The sequence below is a fragment of the Schistocerca americana genome, chromosome 2 (genome assembly GCF_021461395.2).
Source record: "Schistocerca americana isolate TAMUIC-IGC-003095 chromosome 2, iqSchAmer2.1, whole genome shotgun sequence".
NCBI classification, from domain to species: Eukaryota; Metazoa; Arthropoda; class Insecta; order Orthoptera; family Acrididae; genus Schistocerca; species Schistocerca americana.
The window spans coordinates 210,514,893-210,532,052 of NC_060120.1; the positions used below are offsets into that span (position 1 = coordinate 210,514,893).

Sequence of the window (17,160 nt, forward strand, 5' to 3'; positions counted from 1 at the left end):
AGATCTCTTGCGCGCGTCGTTTGCTAATGATTGTGTGCTCAGCCGCCACTTCCGTCATGCTTGGCCTCCCAGGTCCCCAGACCTCAGTCCGTGTGATTATTGGCTTTGGGGTTACCTGAAGTCGCAAGTGTATCGTGATTGACCGACATCTCTAGGGCTGCTGAAAAACAACATCTGACGCCAATGCCTCACCATAACTCCGGACATGCTTTACAGTGCTGTTCACAACATTATTCCTTGACTACAGCTATTGTTGAGGAATGGTGGTGGACATATTGAGCATTTCCTGTAAAGAACATCATCTTTGCTTTGTCTCACTTTGTTATGCTAATTATTGCTATTCTGATCAGATGAAGCGCCACCTGTCGGACATTTTTTGAACTTTTGTATTTTTTTTGGTTCTAATAAAACCCCTTGTCATTCCAAGCATGTGTGTCAATTTGTACCTCTCTATCTACATTATTCTGTGATTTATTCAGTTTTCAAATTTATACTGACTTTTTGATCACCCGGTATAGTGTATCTGCATTGACTTGTTCAACATCCATGCATAATCACCCCATACTGGATCTATGAAATATGTATCTCAAATAAATAAAAATAAATAAACAAAAGAAGCACAGCTGCTGCATCTGGTGGAGCTTAGAACAAATGGCATACAACATAGTGTTTCTAGAGAGTGTGGTGTGTTGACATGTGTTGCCTGTCTAGTATGAACACACAGTCGATGGAGGAGAGAAACTTTTGGGTGACAGAGAGGCAACTCTGAATGGCAGAGATGTTGACTGAAAGCAGACACAGGTTGCCTACTGCCGATATGCAACATTACCAGTAGGCTGGACAAACATGTGAATATTATTGAGATGCTTCATAAACTCAAGTGTGAATCCCAGGAGGCGAGATGGCATTCTTTTTGCAGAGTACTGTTGAGATACTTAGAGAACTGGCATTTGAAGCTGATTGCAGTATTTCTATTTCCACCAATGTACATTTTGCATAAGGACCACGAAGATAAATTAAGGCTTGTAGGAGGCATATTATTGTTGTTGTTGTGGTCTTCAGTCCTGAGACTGGTTTGATGCAGCTCTCCATGCTACTCTATCCCGTGCAAGTTTCTTCATCTCCCAGTACCTACTGCAACCTACATCCTTCTGAATCTGCTTAGTGTATTGATCTCTTGGTCTCCCTCTACGATTTTTACCCTCCAATGCTAAATTTGTGATCCCTTGATGCCTCAAAACATGTCCTACCAACCGATCCCTTCTTCTAGTCAAGTTGTGCCACAAACTTCTCTTCTCCCCAATCCTATTCAATACCTCCTCATTAGTTACGTGATCTACCCACCTTATCTTCAGCATTCTTCTGTAGCACCACATTTCGAAAGCTTCTATTCTCTTCTTGTCCAAACTGGTTATCGCCCATGTTTCACTTTCATACATGGCTACACTCCATACAAATACTTTCAGAAACGACTTCCTGACACTTAAATCAATTCTGGATGTTAACAAATTTCTCTTCTTCAGAAACGATTTCCTTGCCATTGCCAGTCTACATTTTATATCCTCTCTACTTCGACCATCATCAGTTATTTTACTCCCTAAATAGCAAAACTTCTTTACTACTTTAAGTGTCTCATTTCCTAATCTAATCCCCTCAGCATCACCCGATTTAATTTGACTACATTCCATTATCCTCGTTTTGCTTTTGTTGATGTTCATCTTATATCCCCCTTTCAAGACACTGTCCATTCCATTCAACTGCTCTTCCAAGTCCTTTGCTGTCTCTGACAGAATTACAATGTCATCGGCGAACCTCAAAGTTTTTATTTCTTCTCCATGGATTTTAATACCTACTCCGAATTTTTCTTTTGTTTCCTTTACTGCTTGCTCAATATACAGATTGAATAACATCAGGGAGAGGCTACAACCCTGCCTCACTCCTTTCCCAACCACTGCTTCCCTTTCATGCCCCTCGACTCTTATAACTGCCATCTGGTTTCTGTACAAATTGTAAATAGCCTTTTGCTCCCTGTATTTTACCCCTGCCACCTTCAGAATTTGAAAGAGAGTATTCCAGTTAACGTTGTCAAAAGCTTTCTCTAAGTCTACAAATGCTAGAAACATAAGTTTGCCTTTTCTTAGTCTTTCTTCTAAGATAAGTCGTAAGGTTAGTATTGCCTCACGTGTTCCAACATTTCTACGGAATCCAAACTGATCTTCCCCGAGGTCCGCTTCTACCAGTTTTTCCATACATCTGTAAAGAATTCTTATTAGTATTTTGCAGATGTGACTTATTAAACTGATAGTTCGGTAATTTTCACATCTGTCAACACCTGCTTTCTTTGGGATTGGAATTATTATATTCTTCTTGAAGTCTGTGGGTATTTCGCCTGTCTCATACATCTTGCTCGCCAGATGGTAGAGTTTTGTCATGACTGGCTCTCCCAAGGCTATCAGTAGTTCTAATGGAATGTTGTCTACTCCCGGGGCCTTGTTTCGACTCAGGTCTTTCAGTGCTCTGTCAAACTCTTCACGCAGTATCTTATCTCCCATTTCATCTTCATCTACATCCTCTTCCATTTCCATAATATTGTCCTCAAGTACATCGCCCTTGTATAAACCCTCTATATACTCCTTCCACCTTTCTGCCTTCCCTTCTTTGCTTAGAAGTGGGTTGCCATCTGAGCTCTTGATATTCATACAAGTGGTTCTCTTCTCTCCAAAGGTCTCTTTAATTTTCCTGTAGCCAGTATCTATCTTACCCCTAGTGAGACAAGCCTCTACATCCTTACATTTGTCCTCTAGCCATCCCTGCTTAGCCATTTTGCACTTCCTGTCGATCTCATTTTTGAGACGTTTGTATTCCTTTTTGCCTGCTTCATTTACTGCATTTTTATATTTTCTCCTTTCATCAATTAAATTCAATATTTCTTCTGTTACCCAAGGATTTCTATTAGCCCTCGTCTTTTTACCTACTTGATCCTCTGCTGCCTTCACTACTTCATACCTCAGAGCTACCCATTCTTCTTCTACTGTATTTCTTTCCCCCATTCCTGTCAATTGTTCCCTTATGGTTTCCCTGAAACTCTGTACAACCTCTGGTTCTTTCAGTTTATCCAGGAGGCATACAGACAGTTGTTTTTCACTCGGTCTACTTGTGACTGGAACAGGAAGGCAAGTGACTAGTAGTGGTACAAAGTACCCTCTGCCATGCACTATATGATGACTTGCAGGATAAGTATGTAGACATAGATATAAAATCATGCAGAACTGCCTTGCATAATTTAAAAGTTTTGACATTTACCTTCATGTACTGTACACAGACAGAACAATAATTTCAAGAATCAAGACCAGTACATCACTAGAAAAAATACAGATGCTCATTAATATGACACAAGATGTAAAGGCAAGCTGAGAAGCATAGCACTCAGACTAAGAACTTTTGAAAAAAGTCCTCAATACTCAGAAGTGCAACTGGTAAAGTATCTTTCCACAGGGCTTTAGGACTGTATGAGTGAAAAGCCATTACAGAAACTTCTTAATTATTAGTTAATGGAAAAATAATTTTAGAGTGTAAAGGAAATTGTGTGTAAATATTAGGAATGTTTTTCTTATCTGTATGTAAGTATTGTAATCATCTGAATATACTGTGTGCATCATAAGTTTTTGTATGTCTGTTCTGTAGTCACCTGAATTAAAGAGTATGTAAATAACTTAAAGACCTAATTATGAATAGGGAGAAAACTGTATCCGACATTGCTGTCATATTTGCCAGTTTGATACTATATATTGTAACTAGCTTAGTACCTGGCATTGCTTGGGTATACATTTATTCCAGTCTTCCAATAGTCCATTTTCTCCTTACCCCTCTCTCTGTCCATCTTCACCAACCCCATCACCACTCTCTGTCTGTCACCTCATGCCCCTCTCTCTGTCCATCTGCTCCATCCCCCCTAGATGCATCCCCTCCTCTCCCCTCTAAGTCCATCTCCTCCTTCCCCTCTCTCTGTCCATCTCCTCTTCCCCTGCCCCACTACCTGTATCCTCCTCCCTCTGTCCATCTCCTCCACTCTCCTTTCTCTGTTCATCTTATCTTCTTTTCTTGCTCATATCCTCCACTCCCACTACCTACTCTTCCCCTTTCTCTGTCAATCTCTTCCTCCTCCTCTCCTCTGTCTGTCTCCTCCTCTCCCCGTTCTCTATTCAGCTCCTCCTCACTCCTCTCTCTCTGTCCATCTCCACCTCTTTTCCTCTTCCCTTTCTCTGTCTGTTTCCTCTCCCCCTCTCTGTCCATCTCCCCTTTCCGCTCACTCTGTTCATATCTCCTTCCCCCTCTCTCCATCCATCTCTGCTTCTTCCCTTCCCCTGTCCATCTCCTCCTCTCTCCTTTCTCTGGCCTCCTCCTCTTCTTTTTCTTTCCATCCCCCCCTTCCCCTCTCACTGACCATTTCCTCCCCCATACCTGTGCCCATGTCCTTTTTGTCCCTCTCTGGCTGCCCATCCTCTCTTGCTGCTTATTCCCTGCAGATTATCACCCCCCCCCCCCCCCACCCTCCCCAATGCTAAAAGAAGGTTTCTGGTTCCTAACCCACAGAATTTCTTTACAAATAGTAACTAACATGTGTACCAAGTTTGGTCGAAATTGATCTAGAGGTTGAGGAATTTTTTACCTGTGGCTTTGCCCAAGTACACACATCAAATATTTCACACATATATCACCTGTATCTCAAGTGAATTTCACCTTGCAGTTTTGCTTTCACACATCTCACTGTTTATTATGTCATATCTACTGAATTAAGTGTCATACATTGACATAATTTTGCATGTACATCCAGTGATATATGTGAATACTGTCTGCAAAATGTGTTGCAATACCAAAGAAGTAATAAGTTAAAAAGTCACACTGATGTGCATGAAGAAGAAAAATGTATTTAATGATAAACTTTTTTCCTTTCATTGTTTTGTGTGTGTGTGTGTGTGTGTGGGGAAGGGGGGGGGGGTGTCAGCAAAAAAGGTCTTGAAAGGATTTGAAATTATGTGTAAAATTGGTTACAAGAGATTAAGTGCTCTCGCTGTCAAATACTGGCTGAATATAGTCTGACCATTTGTGCATAATGAACTATGCTAATTTTACACCTGCACCCACACCCGTTTGAGAGGTGATTGGTTCTTACTCACACAGTGGTTCTTTCCAGACAGTAAGTGACATGTGTACCAAGTTTAGCTGAAGTTGATAAAGTGGTTTAGGAGGATATGTGGAATGAACATACATACATATATTTTTCTAATATGTATGGATATGGATATATAGCTAAAAATTTTAAGATATTAGTATTTTTGAAAAGATAGATTCAGTGAGGAAAGACACAATGGGAACTGGGAAAAGGTAACAGGCAATAAGCAAAAGGAAAAAACTTCAGAAATCACATTTGAATTCTTCTAAGGAATCAGTCTGACTTGTTATCTGAAACAGAAGAGCTGCAACCAGATTTTGAGCAAAGAAGAGTGCAGCAGACTCAGAGGAAGGAGTGTAAGGCTAGGTTGTTAGAATAATCAACTAGAAAAAAAAGAGACCTACTGCTAATTAACTGTTATGGAAGGGACATAGGGAAAATTCTAAAGGAAGTGCTTGGTGTTCAGTGCCAAGCCACAAACATCATGAAACCTAGTGTCAAACTTAACCAGGTGACAGAGAACATAGGGGCCCAGAATAGAAATTTTGATGTAGAAGATCAGGTGCTTGTAATAGGAGAAGTGGGAAACTGCCTAGGTAGCAGCTTAGAGTGTAGTATTAAATGTGACCTGGAGGAAACAGAAGCAGCAACAGCAGACACTTACGAGGGGTTTGTGGAGGTTTTACAGAACCTTGACCAGCCCTGGTTAACACAGTTGTCTAAAATTGTAAGCTCCATCTGAACAGGCCTCGGAAGGCCAAGCAGTACTGATCAACTGCCGTGTCATCCTCAGCTGATAGGCATTACTGGATGCAGAGGAGGAAATGTGGTCAGCACACTGCTCTCCCAACCACTGCCAGTTTTGTACGCAGAGTAGCTACCTCTCAATCAAGCAGCTCCTCAGTTGACCTCACAAGGGATGAGTGCACCCCACTTGCCAACAGAGTGCTCAGCAGCCCAGACAGTCACCCATCCAAGTGCTAGCCGAGCGAGACAGCACTTAACTGTGGTGATCTGACAAGAACTGGTGTTACCACTGTGGCAAGGCCACTGGCAACACAGTTATCAGCTGAGTAAAGAAAGAACCGAGTGGTTTGCTTTTCACTGAAACAGGACAAATAGCTGCAGATTTTGCAGAAAGTGTAAAAACAGGTAGCCTGGAAAAAATATAGTTTTTCAGTGTACAGCTATTAAATAATGTGTCCATTTATGCCCAATAATGTATACATATCATGTAAACTGACTTTTTCCATGTCATGTTGAAAGGCTCATTCAAATGATCTATAGAAAATACAAATAATAAACTAACTAACAAATATAAGATTAAGTTGACTTTTTCTATTGTGTTATCTACATACATTGTGGAAGTGATGTAGTTTGTGTTTGCATGTTGCAAAATGATTGATACATACACATAATCTTTCTGATATACATTTCTATTTATTTATTTTCCAGTTCCGTAATTCCTTCAAGCAAGTGTGTCTCAAGGACATAGAATATGTCAAATTATTATAGAAATAAAGATAATTAATAGTTATAAGTCTTACAGTCTAAATCACATACAGTAGGATACATGTAAAGGTCAATACAGGAAACTCAGATAACAGTAGTAATAATAATCATACAAATAAATAATAAGGCTTGTTCTCTAATTCATATTTAAAGCATTCTGTCAATAAATGATATACCATTGTAAATGGAAAGTTCAAATGTGATGCCTAAAATTAAAAATAGTTTGGCAAATATTACACTCTCTCAAAAAATTCCTGCAAAGAATAAAAAAAGTATTACACTCTGTCAAAAAATTCCTGCAAAGAATAAAAAAAGTATTACACTCTGTCAAAAAATTCCTGCAAAGAATAAAAAGAGCTATCCAAAAGATAAAGTTTTGGCTGTTTCTTTTTTTTTTTTTTAATTTAGTCAGATCCCCAATGATTGACATGTATATGAACTGGAAGTTTAATGCATACTTTTATGCTAGCCTTTCTGTACCATGTGGATTTTTTATATATTTGTGAAGATCAAGTTTACTTCTTGTATTATAACCATGGCACGCACTGTTTATTTTGTAAATTGTACAATTCTTGTTGGCATCTATTAGAATACATGCAAGAGCATCTAGGGTGAACTCAATCGATGATGACTGATGACAAAGAGTATATTTGTTTTTGACTGGTTTCCCTAGAATATATGCCATATGTCATAAATGAATAGAAATATCCAAGGCACACAGGTCTGATTTTTCCAAGTCACAAACAGGTGTAATTGGGTGAATGGCAAATGCTGCTCAATTCAGTTTTTTTTATATCCATCAAAGATGCAAACATACTAGTATAGGTTGTTATTAATGTAAACCTAGGAATCTGGAAGACTCCATTCTAAATTTTCTTTGTCAATATATTTTATTTCGATATCTTCCCTTTTTTTGAGTGTTGTGTGAAACTGAATGAACTGAGTCTTGTTAACACTGAGAGATAGTCCATTTGAAGTGAATTCTTTATTCTTGAAATATAGTGGTTGTAGTCTTCTCTAGACTGCAGTTCATTACTTTGTCAATCATAATAATTGGGTGATCTGCAAGTAAGGTGAATTGTACTCTTTTGGCTCATACACCATGGCAGCTCATTGATGAATATTAAGAACAATAAGGGACCAAATACTGAGCCATGCGGTGCTCCGCATTTCACTGTGCTTCAGGCACATGCTGTTGCACAATTATTCAATACTGTCCTCTGTTTCTTGTCTTCTACATAGGCCTCAAGCCACATCTCTAATGTAGCATTTCAGGCACCGTGCTTAGCCTTTTTAAGTAGAACCTAGTGATCTATACAGTCGAATTTTATTGTTCATCAATTTGAGGATTTGGTTAACAAATGAGAAAATAGCCTTTTCAGTTGAAATGACCTTTCAGAGTCTAAACTGATTTTACTGAGGGTAACCTGTTTATTCACACAAGTCATAATCCTCTGGGATTTTTGAAAGACTTGCTAATTGAAATTAGCCAGTAGTCAGAAAGCTCAGCTTTATCATCTTTTTTTAAACAGCAGTGGTCCTGTTGTCAATGAGATTGTGTCTTTGACCATGAGTATAGGACTAGAAGTGAATTAAGACTGATATGGATGAGCTTATGGAAGATCACTGTCAAGAAATGACCACTGAAAAGCTTATGGAGTTGCAGTGTGTTTCACAGCAGGAAGCTGTGGAGAGGAGTTCTTCAGAGGAGGAGGAGGAGGAGGAGGAGGAGGAAGTGGTGGTAACACCAAAGCAGCAATCTTCTAGTGCAATAAGAGAAATGCTGAAAGCATGAGATTTGATTGCATTGTGCACTGAAAATCATCACCCCAATAAAACAGTGGCTACACATGCTACAAATTTATTTGACAATAATGCTGTGTCGGATTTATGAAAGGTGTTGAAGCATCGATTGAAATAAATGACTATAGATGGCTTTCTAGTAAAAAAGAATTAGTTATGAATTGTGAATAATAAAGTACATAATAGTGTATGTATAATTTTCTTTGAATAAATGGCATGAATAAGATGAAACACAAGTGTTTCACACTACGAGTAGATTCTGGAAGAAATTATGCTTGCTATGTGAGGGTCCACTATAATCATGCATGGGTTTGTGCGTAAAAGTTATATAGCACCACCCTCCCCCTCCCCTTCTCACATTTTGTATTTCAAGAGCACAAATACTGTAGTTTTTAGATTGTTCAAACCGTGAAACTTTTTTCAATGAAATCTTCAATATAATAATTACACTTTCCCACCAGGACAGTGAAGGGCAATACTTTTTGGGAACCAGTCTCCATGTTAAATATATCATTGATTTTTACTGTAGTGTAAGTTTTTATCCCTGTGTACTTTGGTACTTGGGCATGGAGTTTTAAATGATGTATCAGAGGTTTAAAATTCTCTCTCTTTGTGAGTGCTGTAGTTGTGGTACGTGTCAAGGGCATGTCAACTGGTTTTTACTGAAATCCTGTTCTGTCCTCAAAGTATGCTTGTATATTATTCTGTGGGCATTTTGAGTTATTGATTTTCATTGTACTATCATGACAGTTCCTGTATCATTGTGAGACAATATTTAGGTGAATAAATAAATAAATATAAGAAAATCAGAAAGGGAGAAAATGGATAGTACTTTTAAATATCTGAGGATTTGTTGACAGAATATCTGTAGCTTCACGACACCTGTTCCTGATTATTTTCTTTTATAATACTAGGAGCCTGCTGAATTTCCCTAGAACACTACACTACAACCAACAACCAACTCAAATTAGCAGTAATAGACTATCTTCCTGGTAACTACATGTGTGACACTTGACAAAATACACATAACGAATGCTAAGGTATTCAGTTTATTTCCTAAGTTGTATGAGTGTACCTTCCAATTTAAATTTTTTTCAAGAGTTAGACCTCTGGACTTTACATGGTTTGCTTCTGTGATATCCTAAACAAAGCAAGTCATTTTTATTTCATGTCATTCTAATTAATTACTATCAGATTGCTTCATTTTGGTTTCAGTTAAGTTTTTTTTTTAGTCCATTTTGATGGAACGAAGAGTCAAGTTTCTTAAAGGTATTTTCTAAACTTTCTGAAATTATCTTAGGCACCTCATTTGTAATTAGAACTGATGTTTCATCAGCAAATAAAACTGAATGAACATCAATATCAAGTGGTAGGTCATTTACCTAGGAAAGGAACATACAGGAAGACCATATCAAATCTTGTGGAGCTCCTAGGAAATTTTTTTCCAGTTTGAGTAGTAACTGCTCGAATCTGAAGTTACAATTACTCTTTGTTTGCTAGCTGTTAAGTAAGAGTTGAACCACTGTAGAGCAGCATCCCTGATTCCATGGATCTGAAATTTGTGAAGACATAAGGAGCGGTTCATTGAATCAAACGAACTTGTACGAACACAGAATATTTCTGTAACCTTTTTACCCTCATCAAATGTAGATCATATCTTTTGAGCAAACTCACTGATGATATTCACAGTGTTCTTCTTCTGATTGGCAGATGTGGGTATTTTATCCCACCTACATGAGGTTTTGTTTTTGACGATAATACTTCATCTTTCGGCGATTTTTTTTCAAATTGTTTAAAATATGTCTTCTGGCTCTTTTCCAAATTTATGAAATATTTGTCATGTCTTGGTAGGCTGTCATTTCTACATCTGATTGCTTAAGAATTCATTGAAATAACTGGATATCTGAACAGGGTTTACTATAATACTTTCAAAATATCTTGACGTTTGTTCCTAATATCACTCAGCAACTGATCACACTGCTTTTGTCTTGTTTCAGTGGACAATGAATGTTTTATTTGCCACTCTTTTTTGGCCATCAGTGCAACATTTCACATATACCTTTAAACCAGCATTTTTTTTTTTTTTTTTTTTTTTTTTTTTTTTTTTTTTTTTTTTTTTTTAACAGGTTTTCTATTTGACTTCGGCTCACTGTGGAGCTGCCCCTTTCTGGCACTAGTTTTCTGTATATTTCACATTCATTCGCCCCAGCAGCTCTCAAATTACCATCTTTACACCAAATATATACCTTGGACAACGCTACAGACTGTCAACACTACTGAGTTACTGACATTTGTGAGGGAGTTGGGGGCTAGGAGCACATTACCACTTCCGAAACACACAAAAACACATAGACATAAGATTATGATTAAGGAGAACAATCACTATTTAAACCAGGACACCTAAAAATAATTTGATTCCTGCTCCCCCCCCTGGTTGCAATTTTTTTTTTTTTTTTTTAATAATGCAGGCCTGTAGCTTACAAAAATAAGTTCCACTTAATAGACTAAATGCTGTGATCCTCAATGAAAGCACATTTTACTTTCAACAAATGTTTAGGTATGAGGGATGATCTGTAATTTTACTTATACTGTACGCTATGAAGTCTCTGTACATTCACAGCGTCAAATTTAATTGAACAATTAAAATATTATATTTGCAGATACAATTTAAAAGTAATTGATCCGGGTTTACAATTAATGGCGATCACATTTGGTGCAACAACCGCCAAGGCAATGTCTTCGATGTTTGGTGACAGTAAATTTCATCATCATTTAGTGGCCCAGTGTAATCTGAAACATTACATACTTATACAAATACATTGAATGTAATGTTTCTAGCCATTCTGCAACACTGAACTGAACCTGAAGCGTATTTTAATGCGGCGACTCCTTTCGTGATCAAAGTTCTTTTATATTATATAAAAATAATAACTTGTGAAGAGATTCTGAAATGTCTGTGTTATACGATTCTGTTGTTTATGTTCCGTCATTATTCATTTTCACATTGCTGTTCACGGAGACTTCATAGATGGTATGAATGTACCGTTTTCTCTTGCCGTAACATCACTTAATTCTCGTCATATATTGACGCGGTTGCCATCATTATCTCAACACGAGAGTTATTTCCAAGAATTATCGAAGTATATGTTTACATATAGAGATTCGATTTCACATAACCTCACACCGTCTTCCTCAACGTTACGCTTCACATAGCTTCTTTTTTACTGTACAGATAACACATTTCGTATTTAGCGGGCTTCTACTAATCAGAGATTGTCTTCGTGTCTTGTGGCGCTGAACCTAACCTAAACCCACTTCGACGTGAGTAGTCAAGAAGGCTGTGGGTCAAGAAGCGAGTCTTGCTACTTAAATGCGCCTATGAACCACCATTTTGTTTATTTTCGTGTGAAATTGGTGAATTGTGATCTGTGCAACATAAGTTTTTATATGTTTAAGATTTAGTGATTATAAAATTACGTGTATTATATATGGTTCGGTCGTTTCCCCTGGTAACAGGGGGTGAAGAAATCCGCAGACATTGGGCGCATTGCAAGTAAACACGTTAAAGTGACGGTGTCCGGTAAAAACTCAGTCGGTTCTGGGAAAGATCGTACAGTTAGTCTTAATTTAAAAAAACCAAAAATTCAGATCACGACAGTTGAAAATATGAATCACGTAAATGACAAGGAAAATCAAAATAATGACGTAGAGGAGATGGACACACAAGAAGGCAAGTTAATCTGACTTTAAATTACAGCTCAACTTTTGCCTTAGTCGCGCTGTGCCATTAACAGTTCTTGCCACTAATTTGTAGAATACGCGCAGGAGTCTTTTATTAATAGTGTCAAGTCACGTACACATTGCAGCAACTGTCATTGTGCAAACTTTATCTGTCGGCTTATGTTCGATACTGCCCACTCACCGCATGTCAGTTTTAATATGTGCGGGCAAGGGTAGCTTTTCTAAATGTCCAAGACTAAATGTACTCGTTCGTAATTTCGTTGATGCAGGTGGAGTAGACGGTGGCGGAGAGACCCAAATGAACGGTGAGACACAAGATCAAACCGTGTCACAGGACGCGGAAATGGAGGAAGGTAGGTGATTTGTGTTAGTTTATGGTAAGTAGCAGAAAGATAGCTCAGATTGAGACTTAACTGTATGCTATGTTTATGCAGATGAAGCCCGTTCGGAAGCCACCTTCAGGTATACTGTAACAAACTTCAGCAAACTGAAAGACACACAATTGTCCCCTCCAACCTACGTGAGAAATCTACCCTGGAAGATCATGGTGATGCCAAGAACAAGTCCTGCACAAGATAGACAAAATCAGAGAAGTCTAGGTTTTTTCCTCCAGGTTAGTGTGTCAAGTTACTGTTTGCTCTACACCTCATGCTTTTAAATCATAGTTGTGGCGACTTAATATCCTCTCATCTGTTTATAACACACGCCATTTTACAGAAGAGCTCTATGTAATTGCTGTTGGAAATATAAGTGGAATATACTTGTGTTGTTTTGAATCCGTAACTGCAATTGAATGCCATTGCCAATAAAATGCACTATAGATTTTCAAGTTCTCTCTCTCTCTCTCTCTCTCTCTCTCTCTCTCTCTGCTGTTCATTTATGTGAGGAGGGTCTTAAAAGTAATATGCTACAGCATATCATTCTGTCTTGGTTTAAAGCAGTTGGGAAATAGAGTTATTTGGCAAATATGAAGAGATGTTATTGTTTTTAATGAGATGTGAGGGGAACCATAAAGATATCTTAGTGATGCTGAACATTAAGGTCAGGGTGGCTAGTGTGCAGTAAACTATAGATTTTGGATTGTAATTCGCATTTTATGAAAATATGCTGTTTCACTTATGAACATATTAAAGGTATTTTGATGCCCTTTGTCAAGGCCCTTTGTAATTATTTGGTTCAGTTTACCATAGGGAAATTTCATTAACAATGTAGGAAAAATTGGAGAAGACACATTGAGCTGTAGACAGGCACAATAGACACTTGCATAAAGCTTTAGGCCATAGCCATCATCAATGAAAGAAATTCACACACTATTCTTGCATACAAGCAAGCACACTTTATGCACACGTTACAGCAGACTCGAACAGCTCGGGCATTCCAGTGCTAGCTGTCGGTGTTTTCCATCATGTATGTATGAGGAGTACTTGTGTATTTCTCTTTTGCTGATGAAGGCCACGACTTAAATCTTTATGTAAGTGCCTTTTGATTGTGCCTGCCTGCAGCTTAATGTATTCTTTACGGTAAGCAGCAATCTCTCTCTCGTACATTGTTGATATTCCTACCTGACATTTCCATTGTTTTATATTTGCTAGATATGTATCGGCTGCTGCTGATTGATAAATGATTTTATTTTCTATGATGTATATATGGTACACATGTTTTGTGCATCATTGTGTGTTTCTTGTATATCAAAATTGGTATCAGTTAATTTTGTTTTTGAGTTGTGTTGTAGTCGGTGATAATTATGTTGAGTTGTTATTGGTAGGTATCATGGAGTTTGTTTTATTTACATTGGTAAGGTTAGGTTTTCGTTACTAGTTATATCGACAAGTTTGGTTTTTGTGGTTCTGTGGACTTTGTATTAGATGTATAGGTTAAAGTGTTATGCATTGGAATTATCAAATTGTATGTGGTTTTGTGGTCATGAGGATTTCATTTGAGCTATATTGGTCAAAAGGAATTTCTGCTACCAGGCTTTGGACCCATGTGTTTGTTCATTTGAGCTGTATAGGTCAAGTGAAATTTCAGATACCAGCTTCTTTAGGTTCTTTTGTATTGCAGCTATGTTGATTACTGAGGATTTTGGCTTGATTTTTGCACTAGTATTTGTTTTGGCCCATTTTCATTATTCTGGTAGTAGTATATTTAGTTTTTCCCTGTCTAAAACCCCCTTAATTATCATGGTTGCCCTATTGGTTTCACAGTTTTTCTGCGATTAGATTTTTTAAATTATTTGTGTGTGTTGACATGTGTAGTGATTGCCACCATGGTTGCAATATTGTATGTGTGGAAATAAGGGTGTCACCTATATTCATGATGCTGATGGTCACAGCTGGCAGGTGGTATCACAGTCTCTGTTTTTGCTGAGTTTTTCTCTTGAATGCTAATAACAGTTATAGATTCACAAGATGGAGATAATTCATGTTGGGTAACTGACATATTTTGGTACAGATGATTTGTCTATGAAATGTTATTTAGATGATGTAAGACATGTGAACTGCAAATTAGATATATTTAATACATTCTGAATTTCTCACATTCTCTGTAGTGTAATGGAGAATCGGAATCAACATCGTGGAGTTGCAACGCTACTGCCGAACTGAGATTGCTGAGCAATAAGGAGGGCGTCCCACCATTCTCTCGGAGTAAGTCTTTGTTTATTCGATTATATGCATGTGCCAGGTGAAAGTGCACACAGATTATGTAAATCTGTTTGGTTTACAAATTTTAGTTTTCATTAGATTTGGTGGCTTTAAGAGGCAAGGATTCTCTCTGTTTCGGCAATGAGACTTATTGTGAGAAAGTTAATGATAAGTTGGGGAGATTGGGAGGCTATTAGTGCTAAGTCTCATTAAAGGTAATATACTAGACATACATAAATGTTACCCTATCTTAAATAGTGTGTGCCGTTTCCAGTCCTTGGCACTAGAAGAAACTGGATAAACATCAAAGACATATGGACAGTGTGCGACAGTTATGATTACACATGATGAAAATATTGCAGTCGAGCCTGACAATTTACAATGGGGGAGACTGCAAGAAAAAGGGGGGGAGGGAGGGAGAGAGGGAGAGAGAGAGAGACATTCTGCATGTGAAATGACTGTCAAAAATCCCGCCTCTCACAGAAGTGGATTCTATGTCGGTCGGAATAACAAAATGATGGACAGTTAGTTCTCTGTTACCTTGGGCCGTTTACCAATCCGTTGCAGACATTGCTTGAGGCTGGTAAAGTAAAAACCATGATTTATGTTAGTTTTTTTTTTGTTCTATGTGATGTATTTGTTTTACATGGTGCAACATACTATAAACTAATGATGAAAATCTCTTTGGTTCCCAGCTGGGTGGCAGTATTAAATTACTGCAACATTTTAAATTATGTCATTCTCATCATATTTGATGAAGTGTCAATATTTTAGATTCCATAACATTTGTACTGACAGTATGCCCCCCTCCAGCTGGCTGAGGGTGGCTGGATGCTGTCTGGCCAGCGGGTAGCGAGTGCATGTTCACATCTGTCTGGACATTTAAGCTGTGTCTTGTGAGATGGACTGTACAGGGCACATTCTTCTTGCATTGCCACTAGTGTGGGATTCTGTGGTGCACACGATTGGTATCCTTCATCACTGTTGACCAGGTTATCAGGAATCTGTATTTCAGTGTACTCATTTATGATACTATCCCAATAGCTGGTTGCTTGGAGCAGCATCTTGGTGTTCTGAAAGTCAAAGCTATGGTGTTACTTGATGCTGTGATCTACTGTCATTGATTTATCTGTTTGTTCCAGCTGCACACACCTGATTGGTTCTTATGGCATTTTGAAATACATCACTGTGTGTGTCAAGTGTATTGTTAACTAGATTCACAGGCGATTCTATAATCCCAGGTACGTTCAGTTAAGTGAGTCTTTTTGCAGAGCTGAGCCGCTCTTTCGTCCTTGGTGTCTGATTTTTCGAGTAGCTGTGCAGTTTTTGCTAAAACCAGTTCCAAGTACGGATGGAAAGTGAGTCTCATGTCTTCTTCTTCCTCTTATTGGTTTGCTGCATCATTTCTCTTTCTTGAATGTACTAATCTGTGCTTACAGTACTCTTTTTTTTTTTTTTTTTTTTTTTTTTTCAGAATATTTCCTTCAGGTGTCATAGTTCAGCTGGGAGACTTTCTTTATTGCAGTTGACATGCCCCTATGTATTACAATGGTCAGCTGTTGTGCTGGATGATGGCAGCTTGTTGCATGCAGTACAGGTCTATGTGAACCTTCTTCCTATATACAGAATGGCCTAGTGTACCATCTGTGTTCTTCTATATCAGTATGTCCAGGAAAGAGAGACAATCATTCTCATGTATTTCCATAGCGGAAACAGTGTTTGATGAGCGCTGTTACGGTGGTCTAGAAACTCATCCAGTGCCTGTCTGCCATACTCGTGCACCACAAACACATCATCCAGTGCCTGGCTGCCATACCACAAACATATCGTCGATACGGCAGAAGTTGTGCTGGAATCTCTGGTGATCGGTTTCAAGGGCCACGTCCTCAGAGTATTCTGTGTAGATATTTGCGATGTGCATTTTGTTTGTTTGTTTGTGTGTGTGTGTGTGTGTGTGTGTGTGTGTGTGTGTTGCTCAAGAACCTATAATGTGTAACAGTCTTTTCATTGTGCCTGTCTGCAACTCAATGAGTCATCCTTATAGTGAGTAGCAATCTGTCCTTTCACTAATATTGTTAAAGAAAAGGAATATTCATTCTATTTGAAGCCACAGTACAGCATATGCTTAAAACTGCTCTACTAAAACAATTAAACCAGAACTGAATGAATTGAATATTCCTCCCCCCCCCCCCCCCCCCCCCCACACACACACACACACACACACACAAAAAAATCCCATGCGCACACACACCATTACTCCCTCCCCTCCCCCAGAAGGCCGATCCTATT

At 38.3% G+C, this 17,160-nt stretch overlaps 1 protein-coding gene across 1 annotated transcript in view; it reads left to right on the forward strand.

Moving 5' to 3' along the window:
* Positions 1-11,820: 11,820 nt before the first annotated feature.
* The window catches only part of LOC124593708 (ubiquitin carboxyl-terminal hydrolase 7), a 211,545-nt gene continuing 206,205 nt past the window's right edge, over positions 11,821-17,160 (forward strand). The window contains exons 1-4 of the mRNA XM_047132015.1: positions 11,821-12,218; positions 12,499-12,582; positions 12,664-12,842; positions 14,778-14,874. Of these exons, the coding sequence (XP_046987971.1) occupies positions 12,155-12,218; positions 12,499-12,582; positions 12,664-12,842; positions 14,778-14,874 (424 nt within the window). The 5' untranslated portion in view covers positions 11,821-12,154. The remainder of the gene's footprint in view (positions 12,219-12,498; positions 12,583-12,663; positions 12,843-14,777; positions 14,875-17,160) is intronic.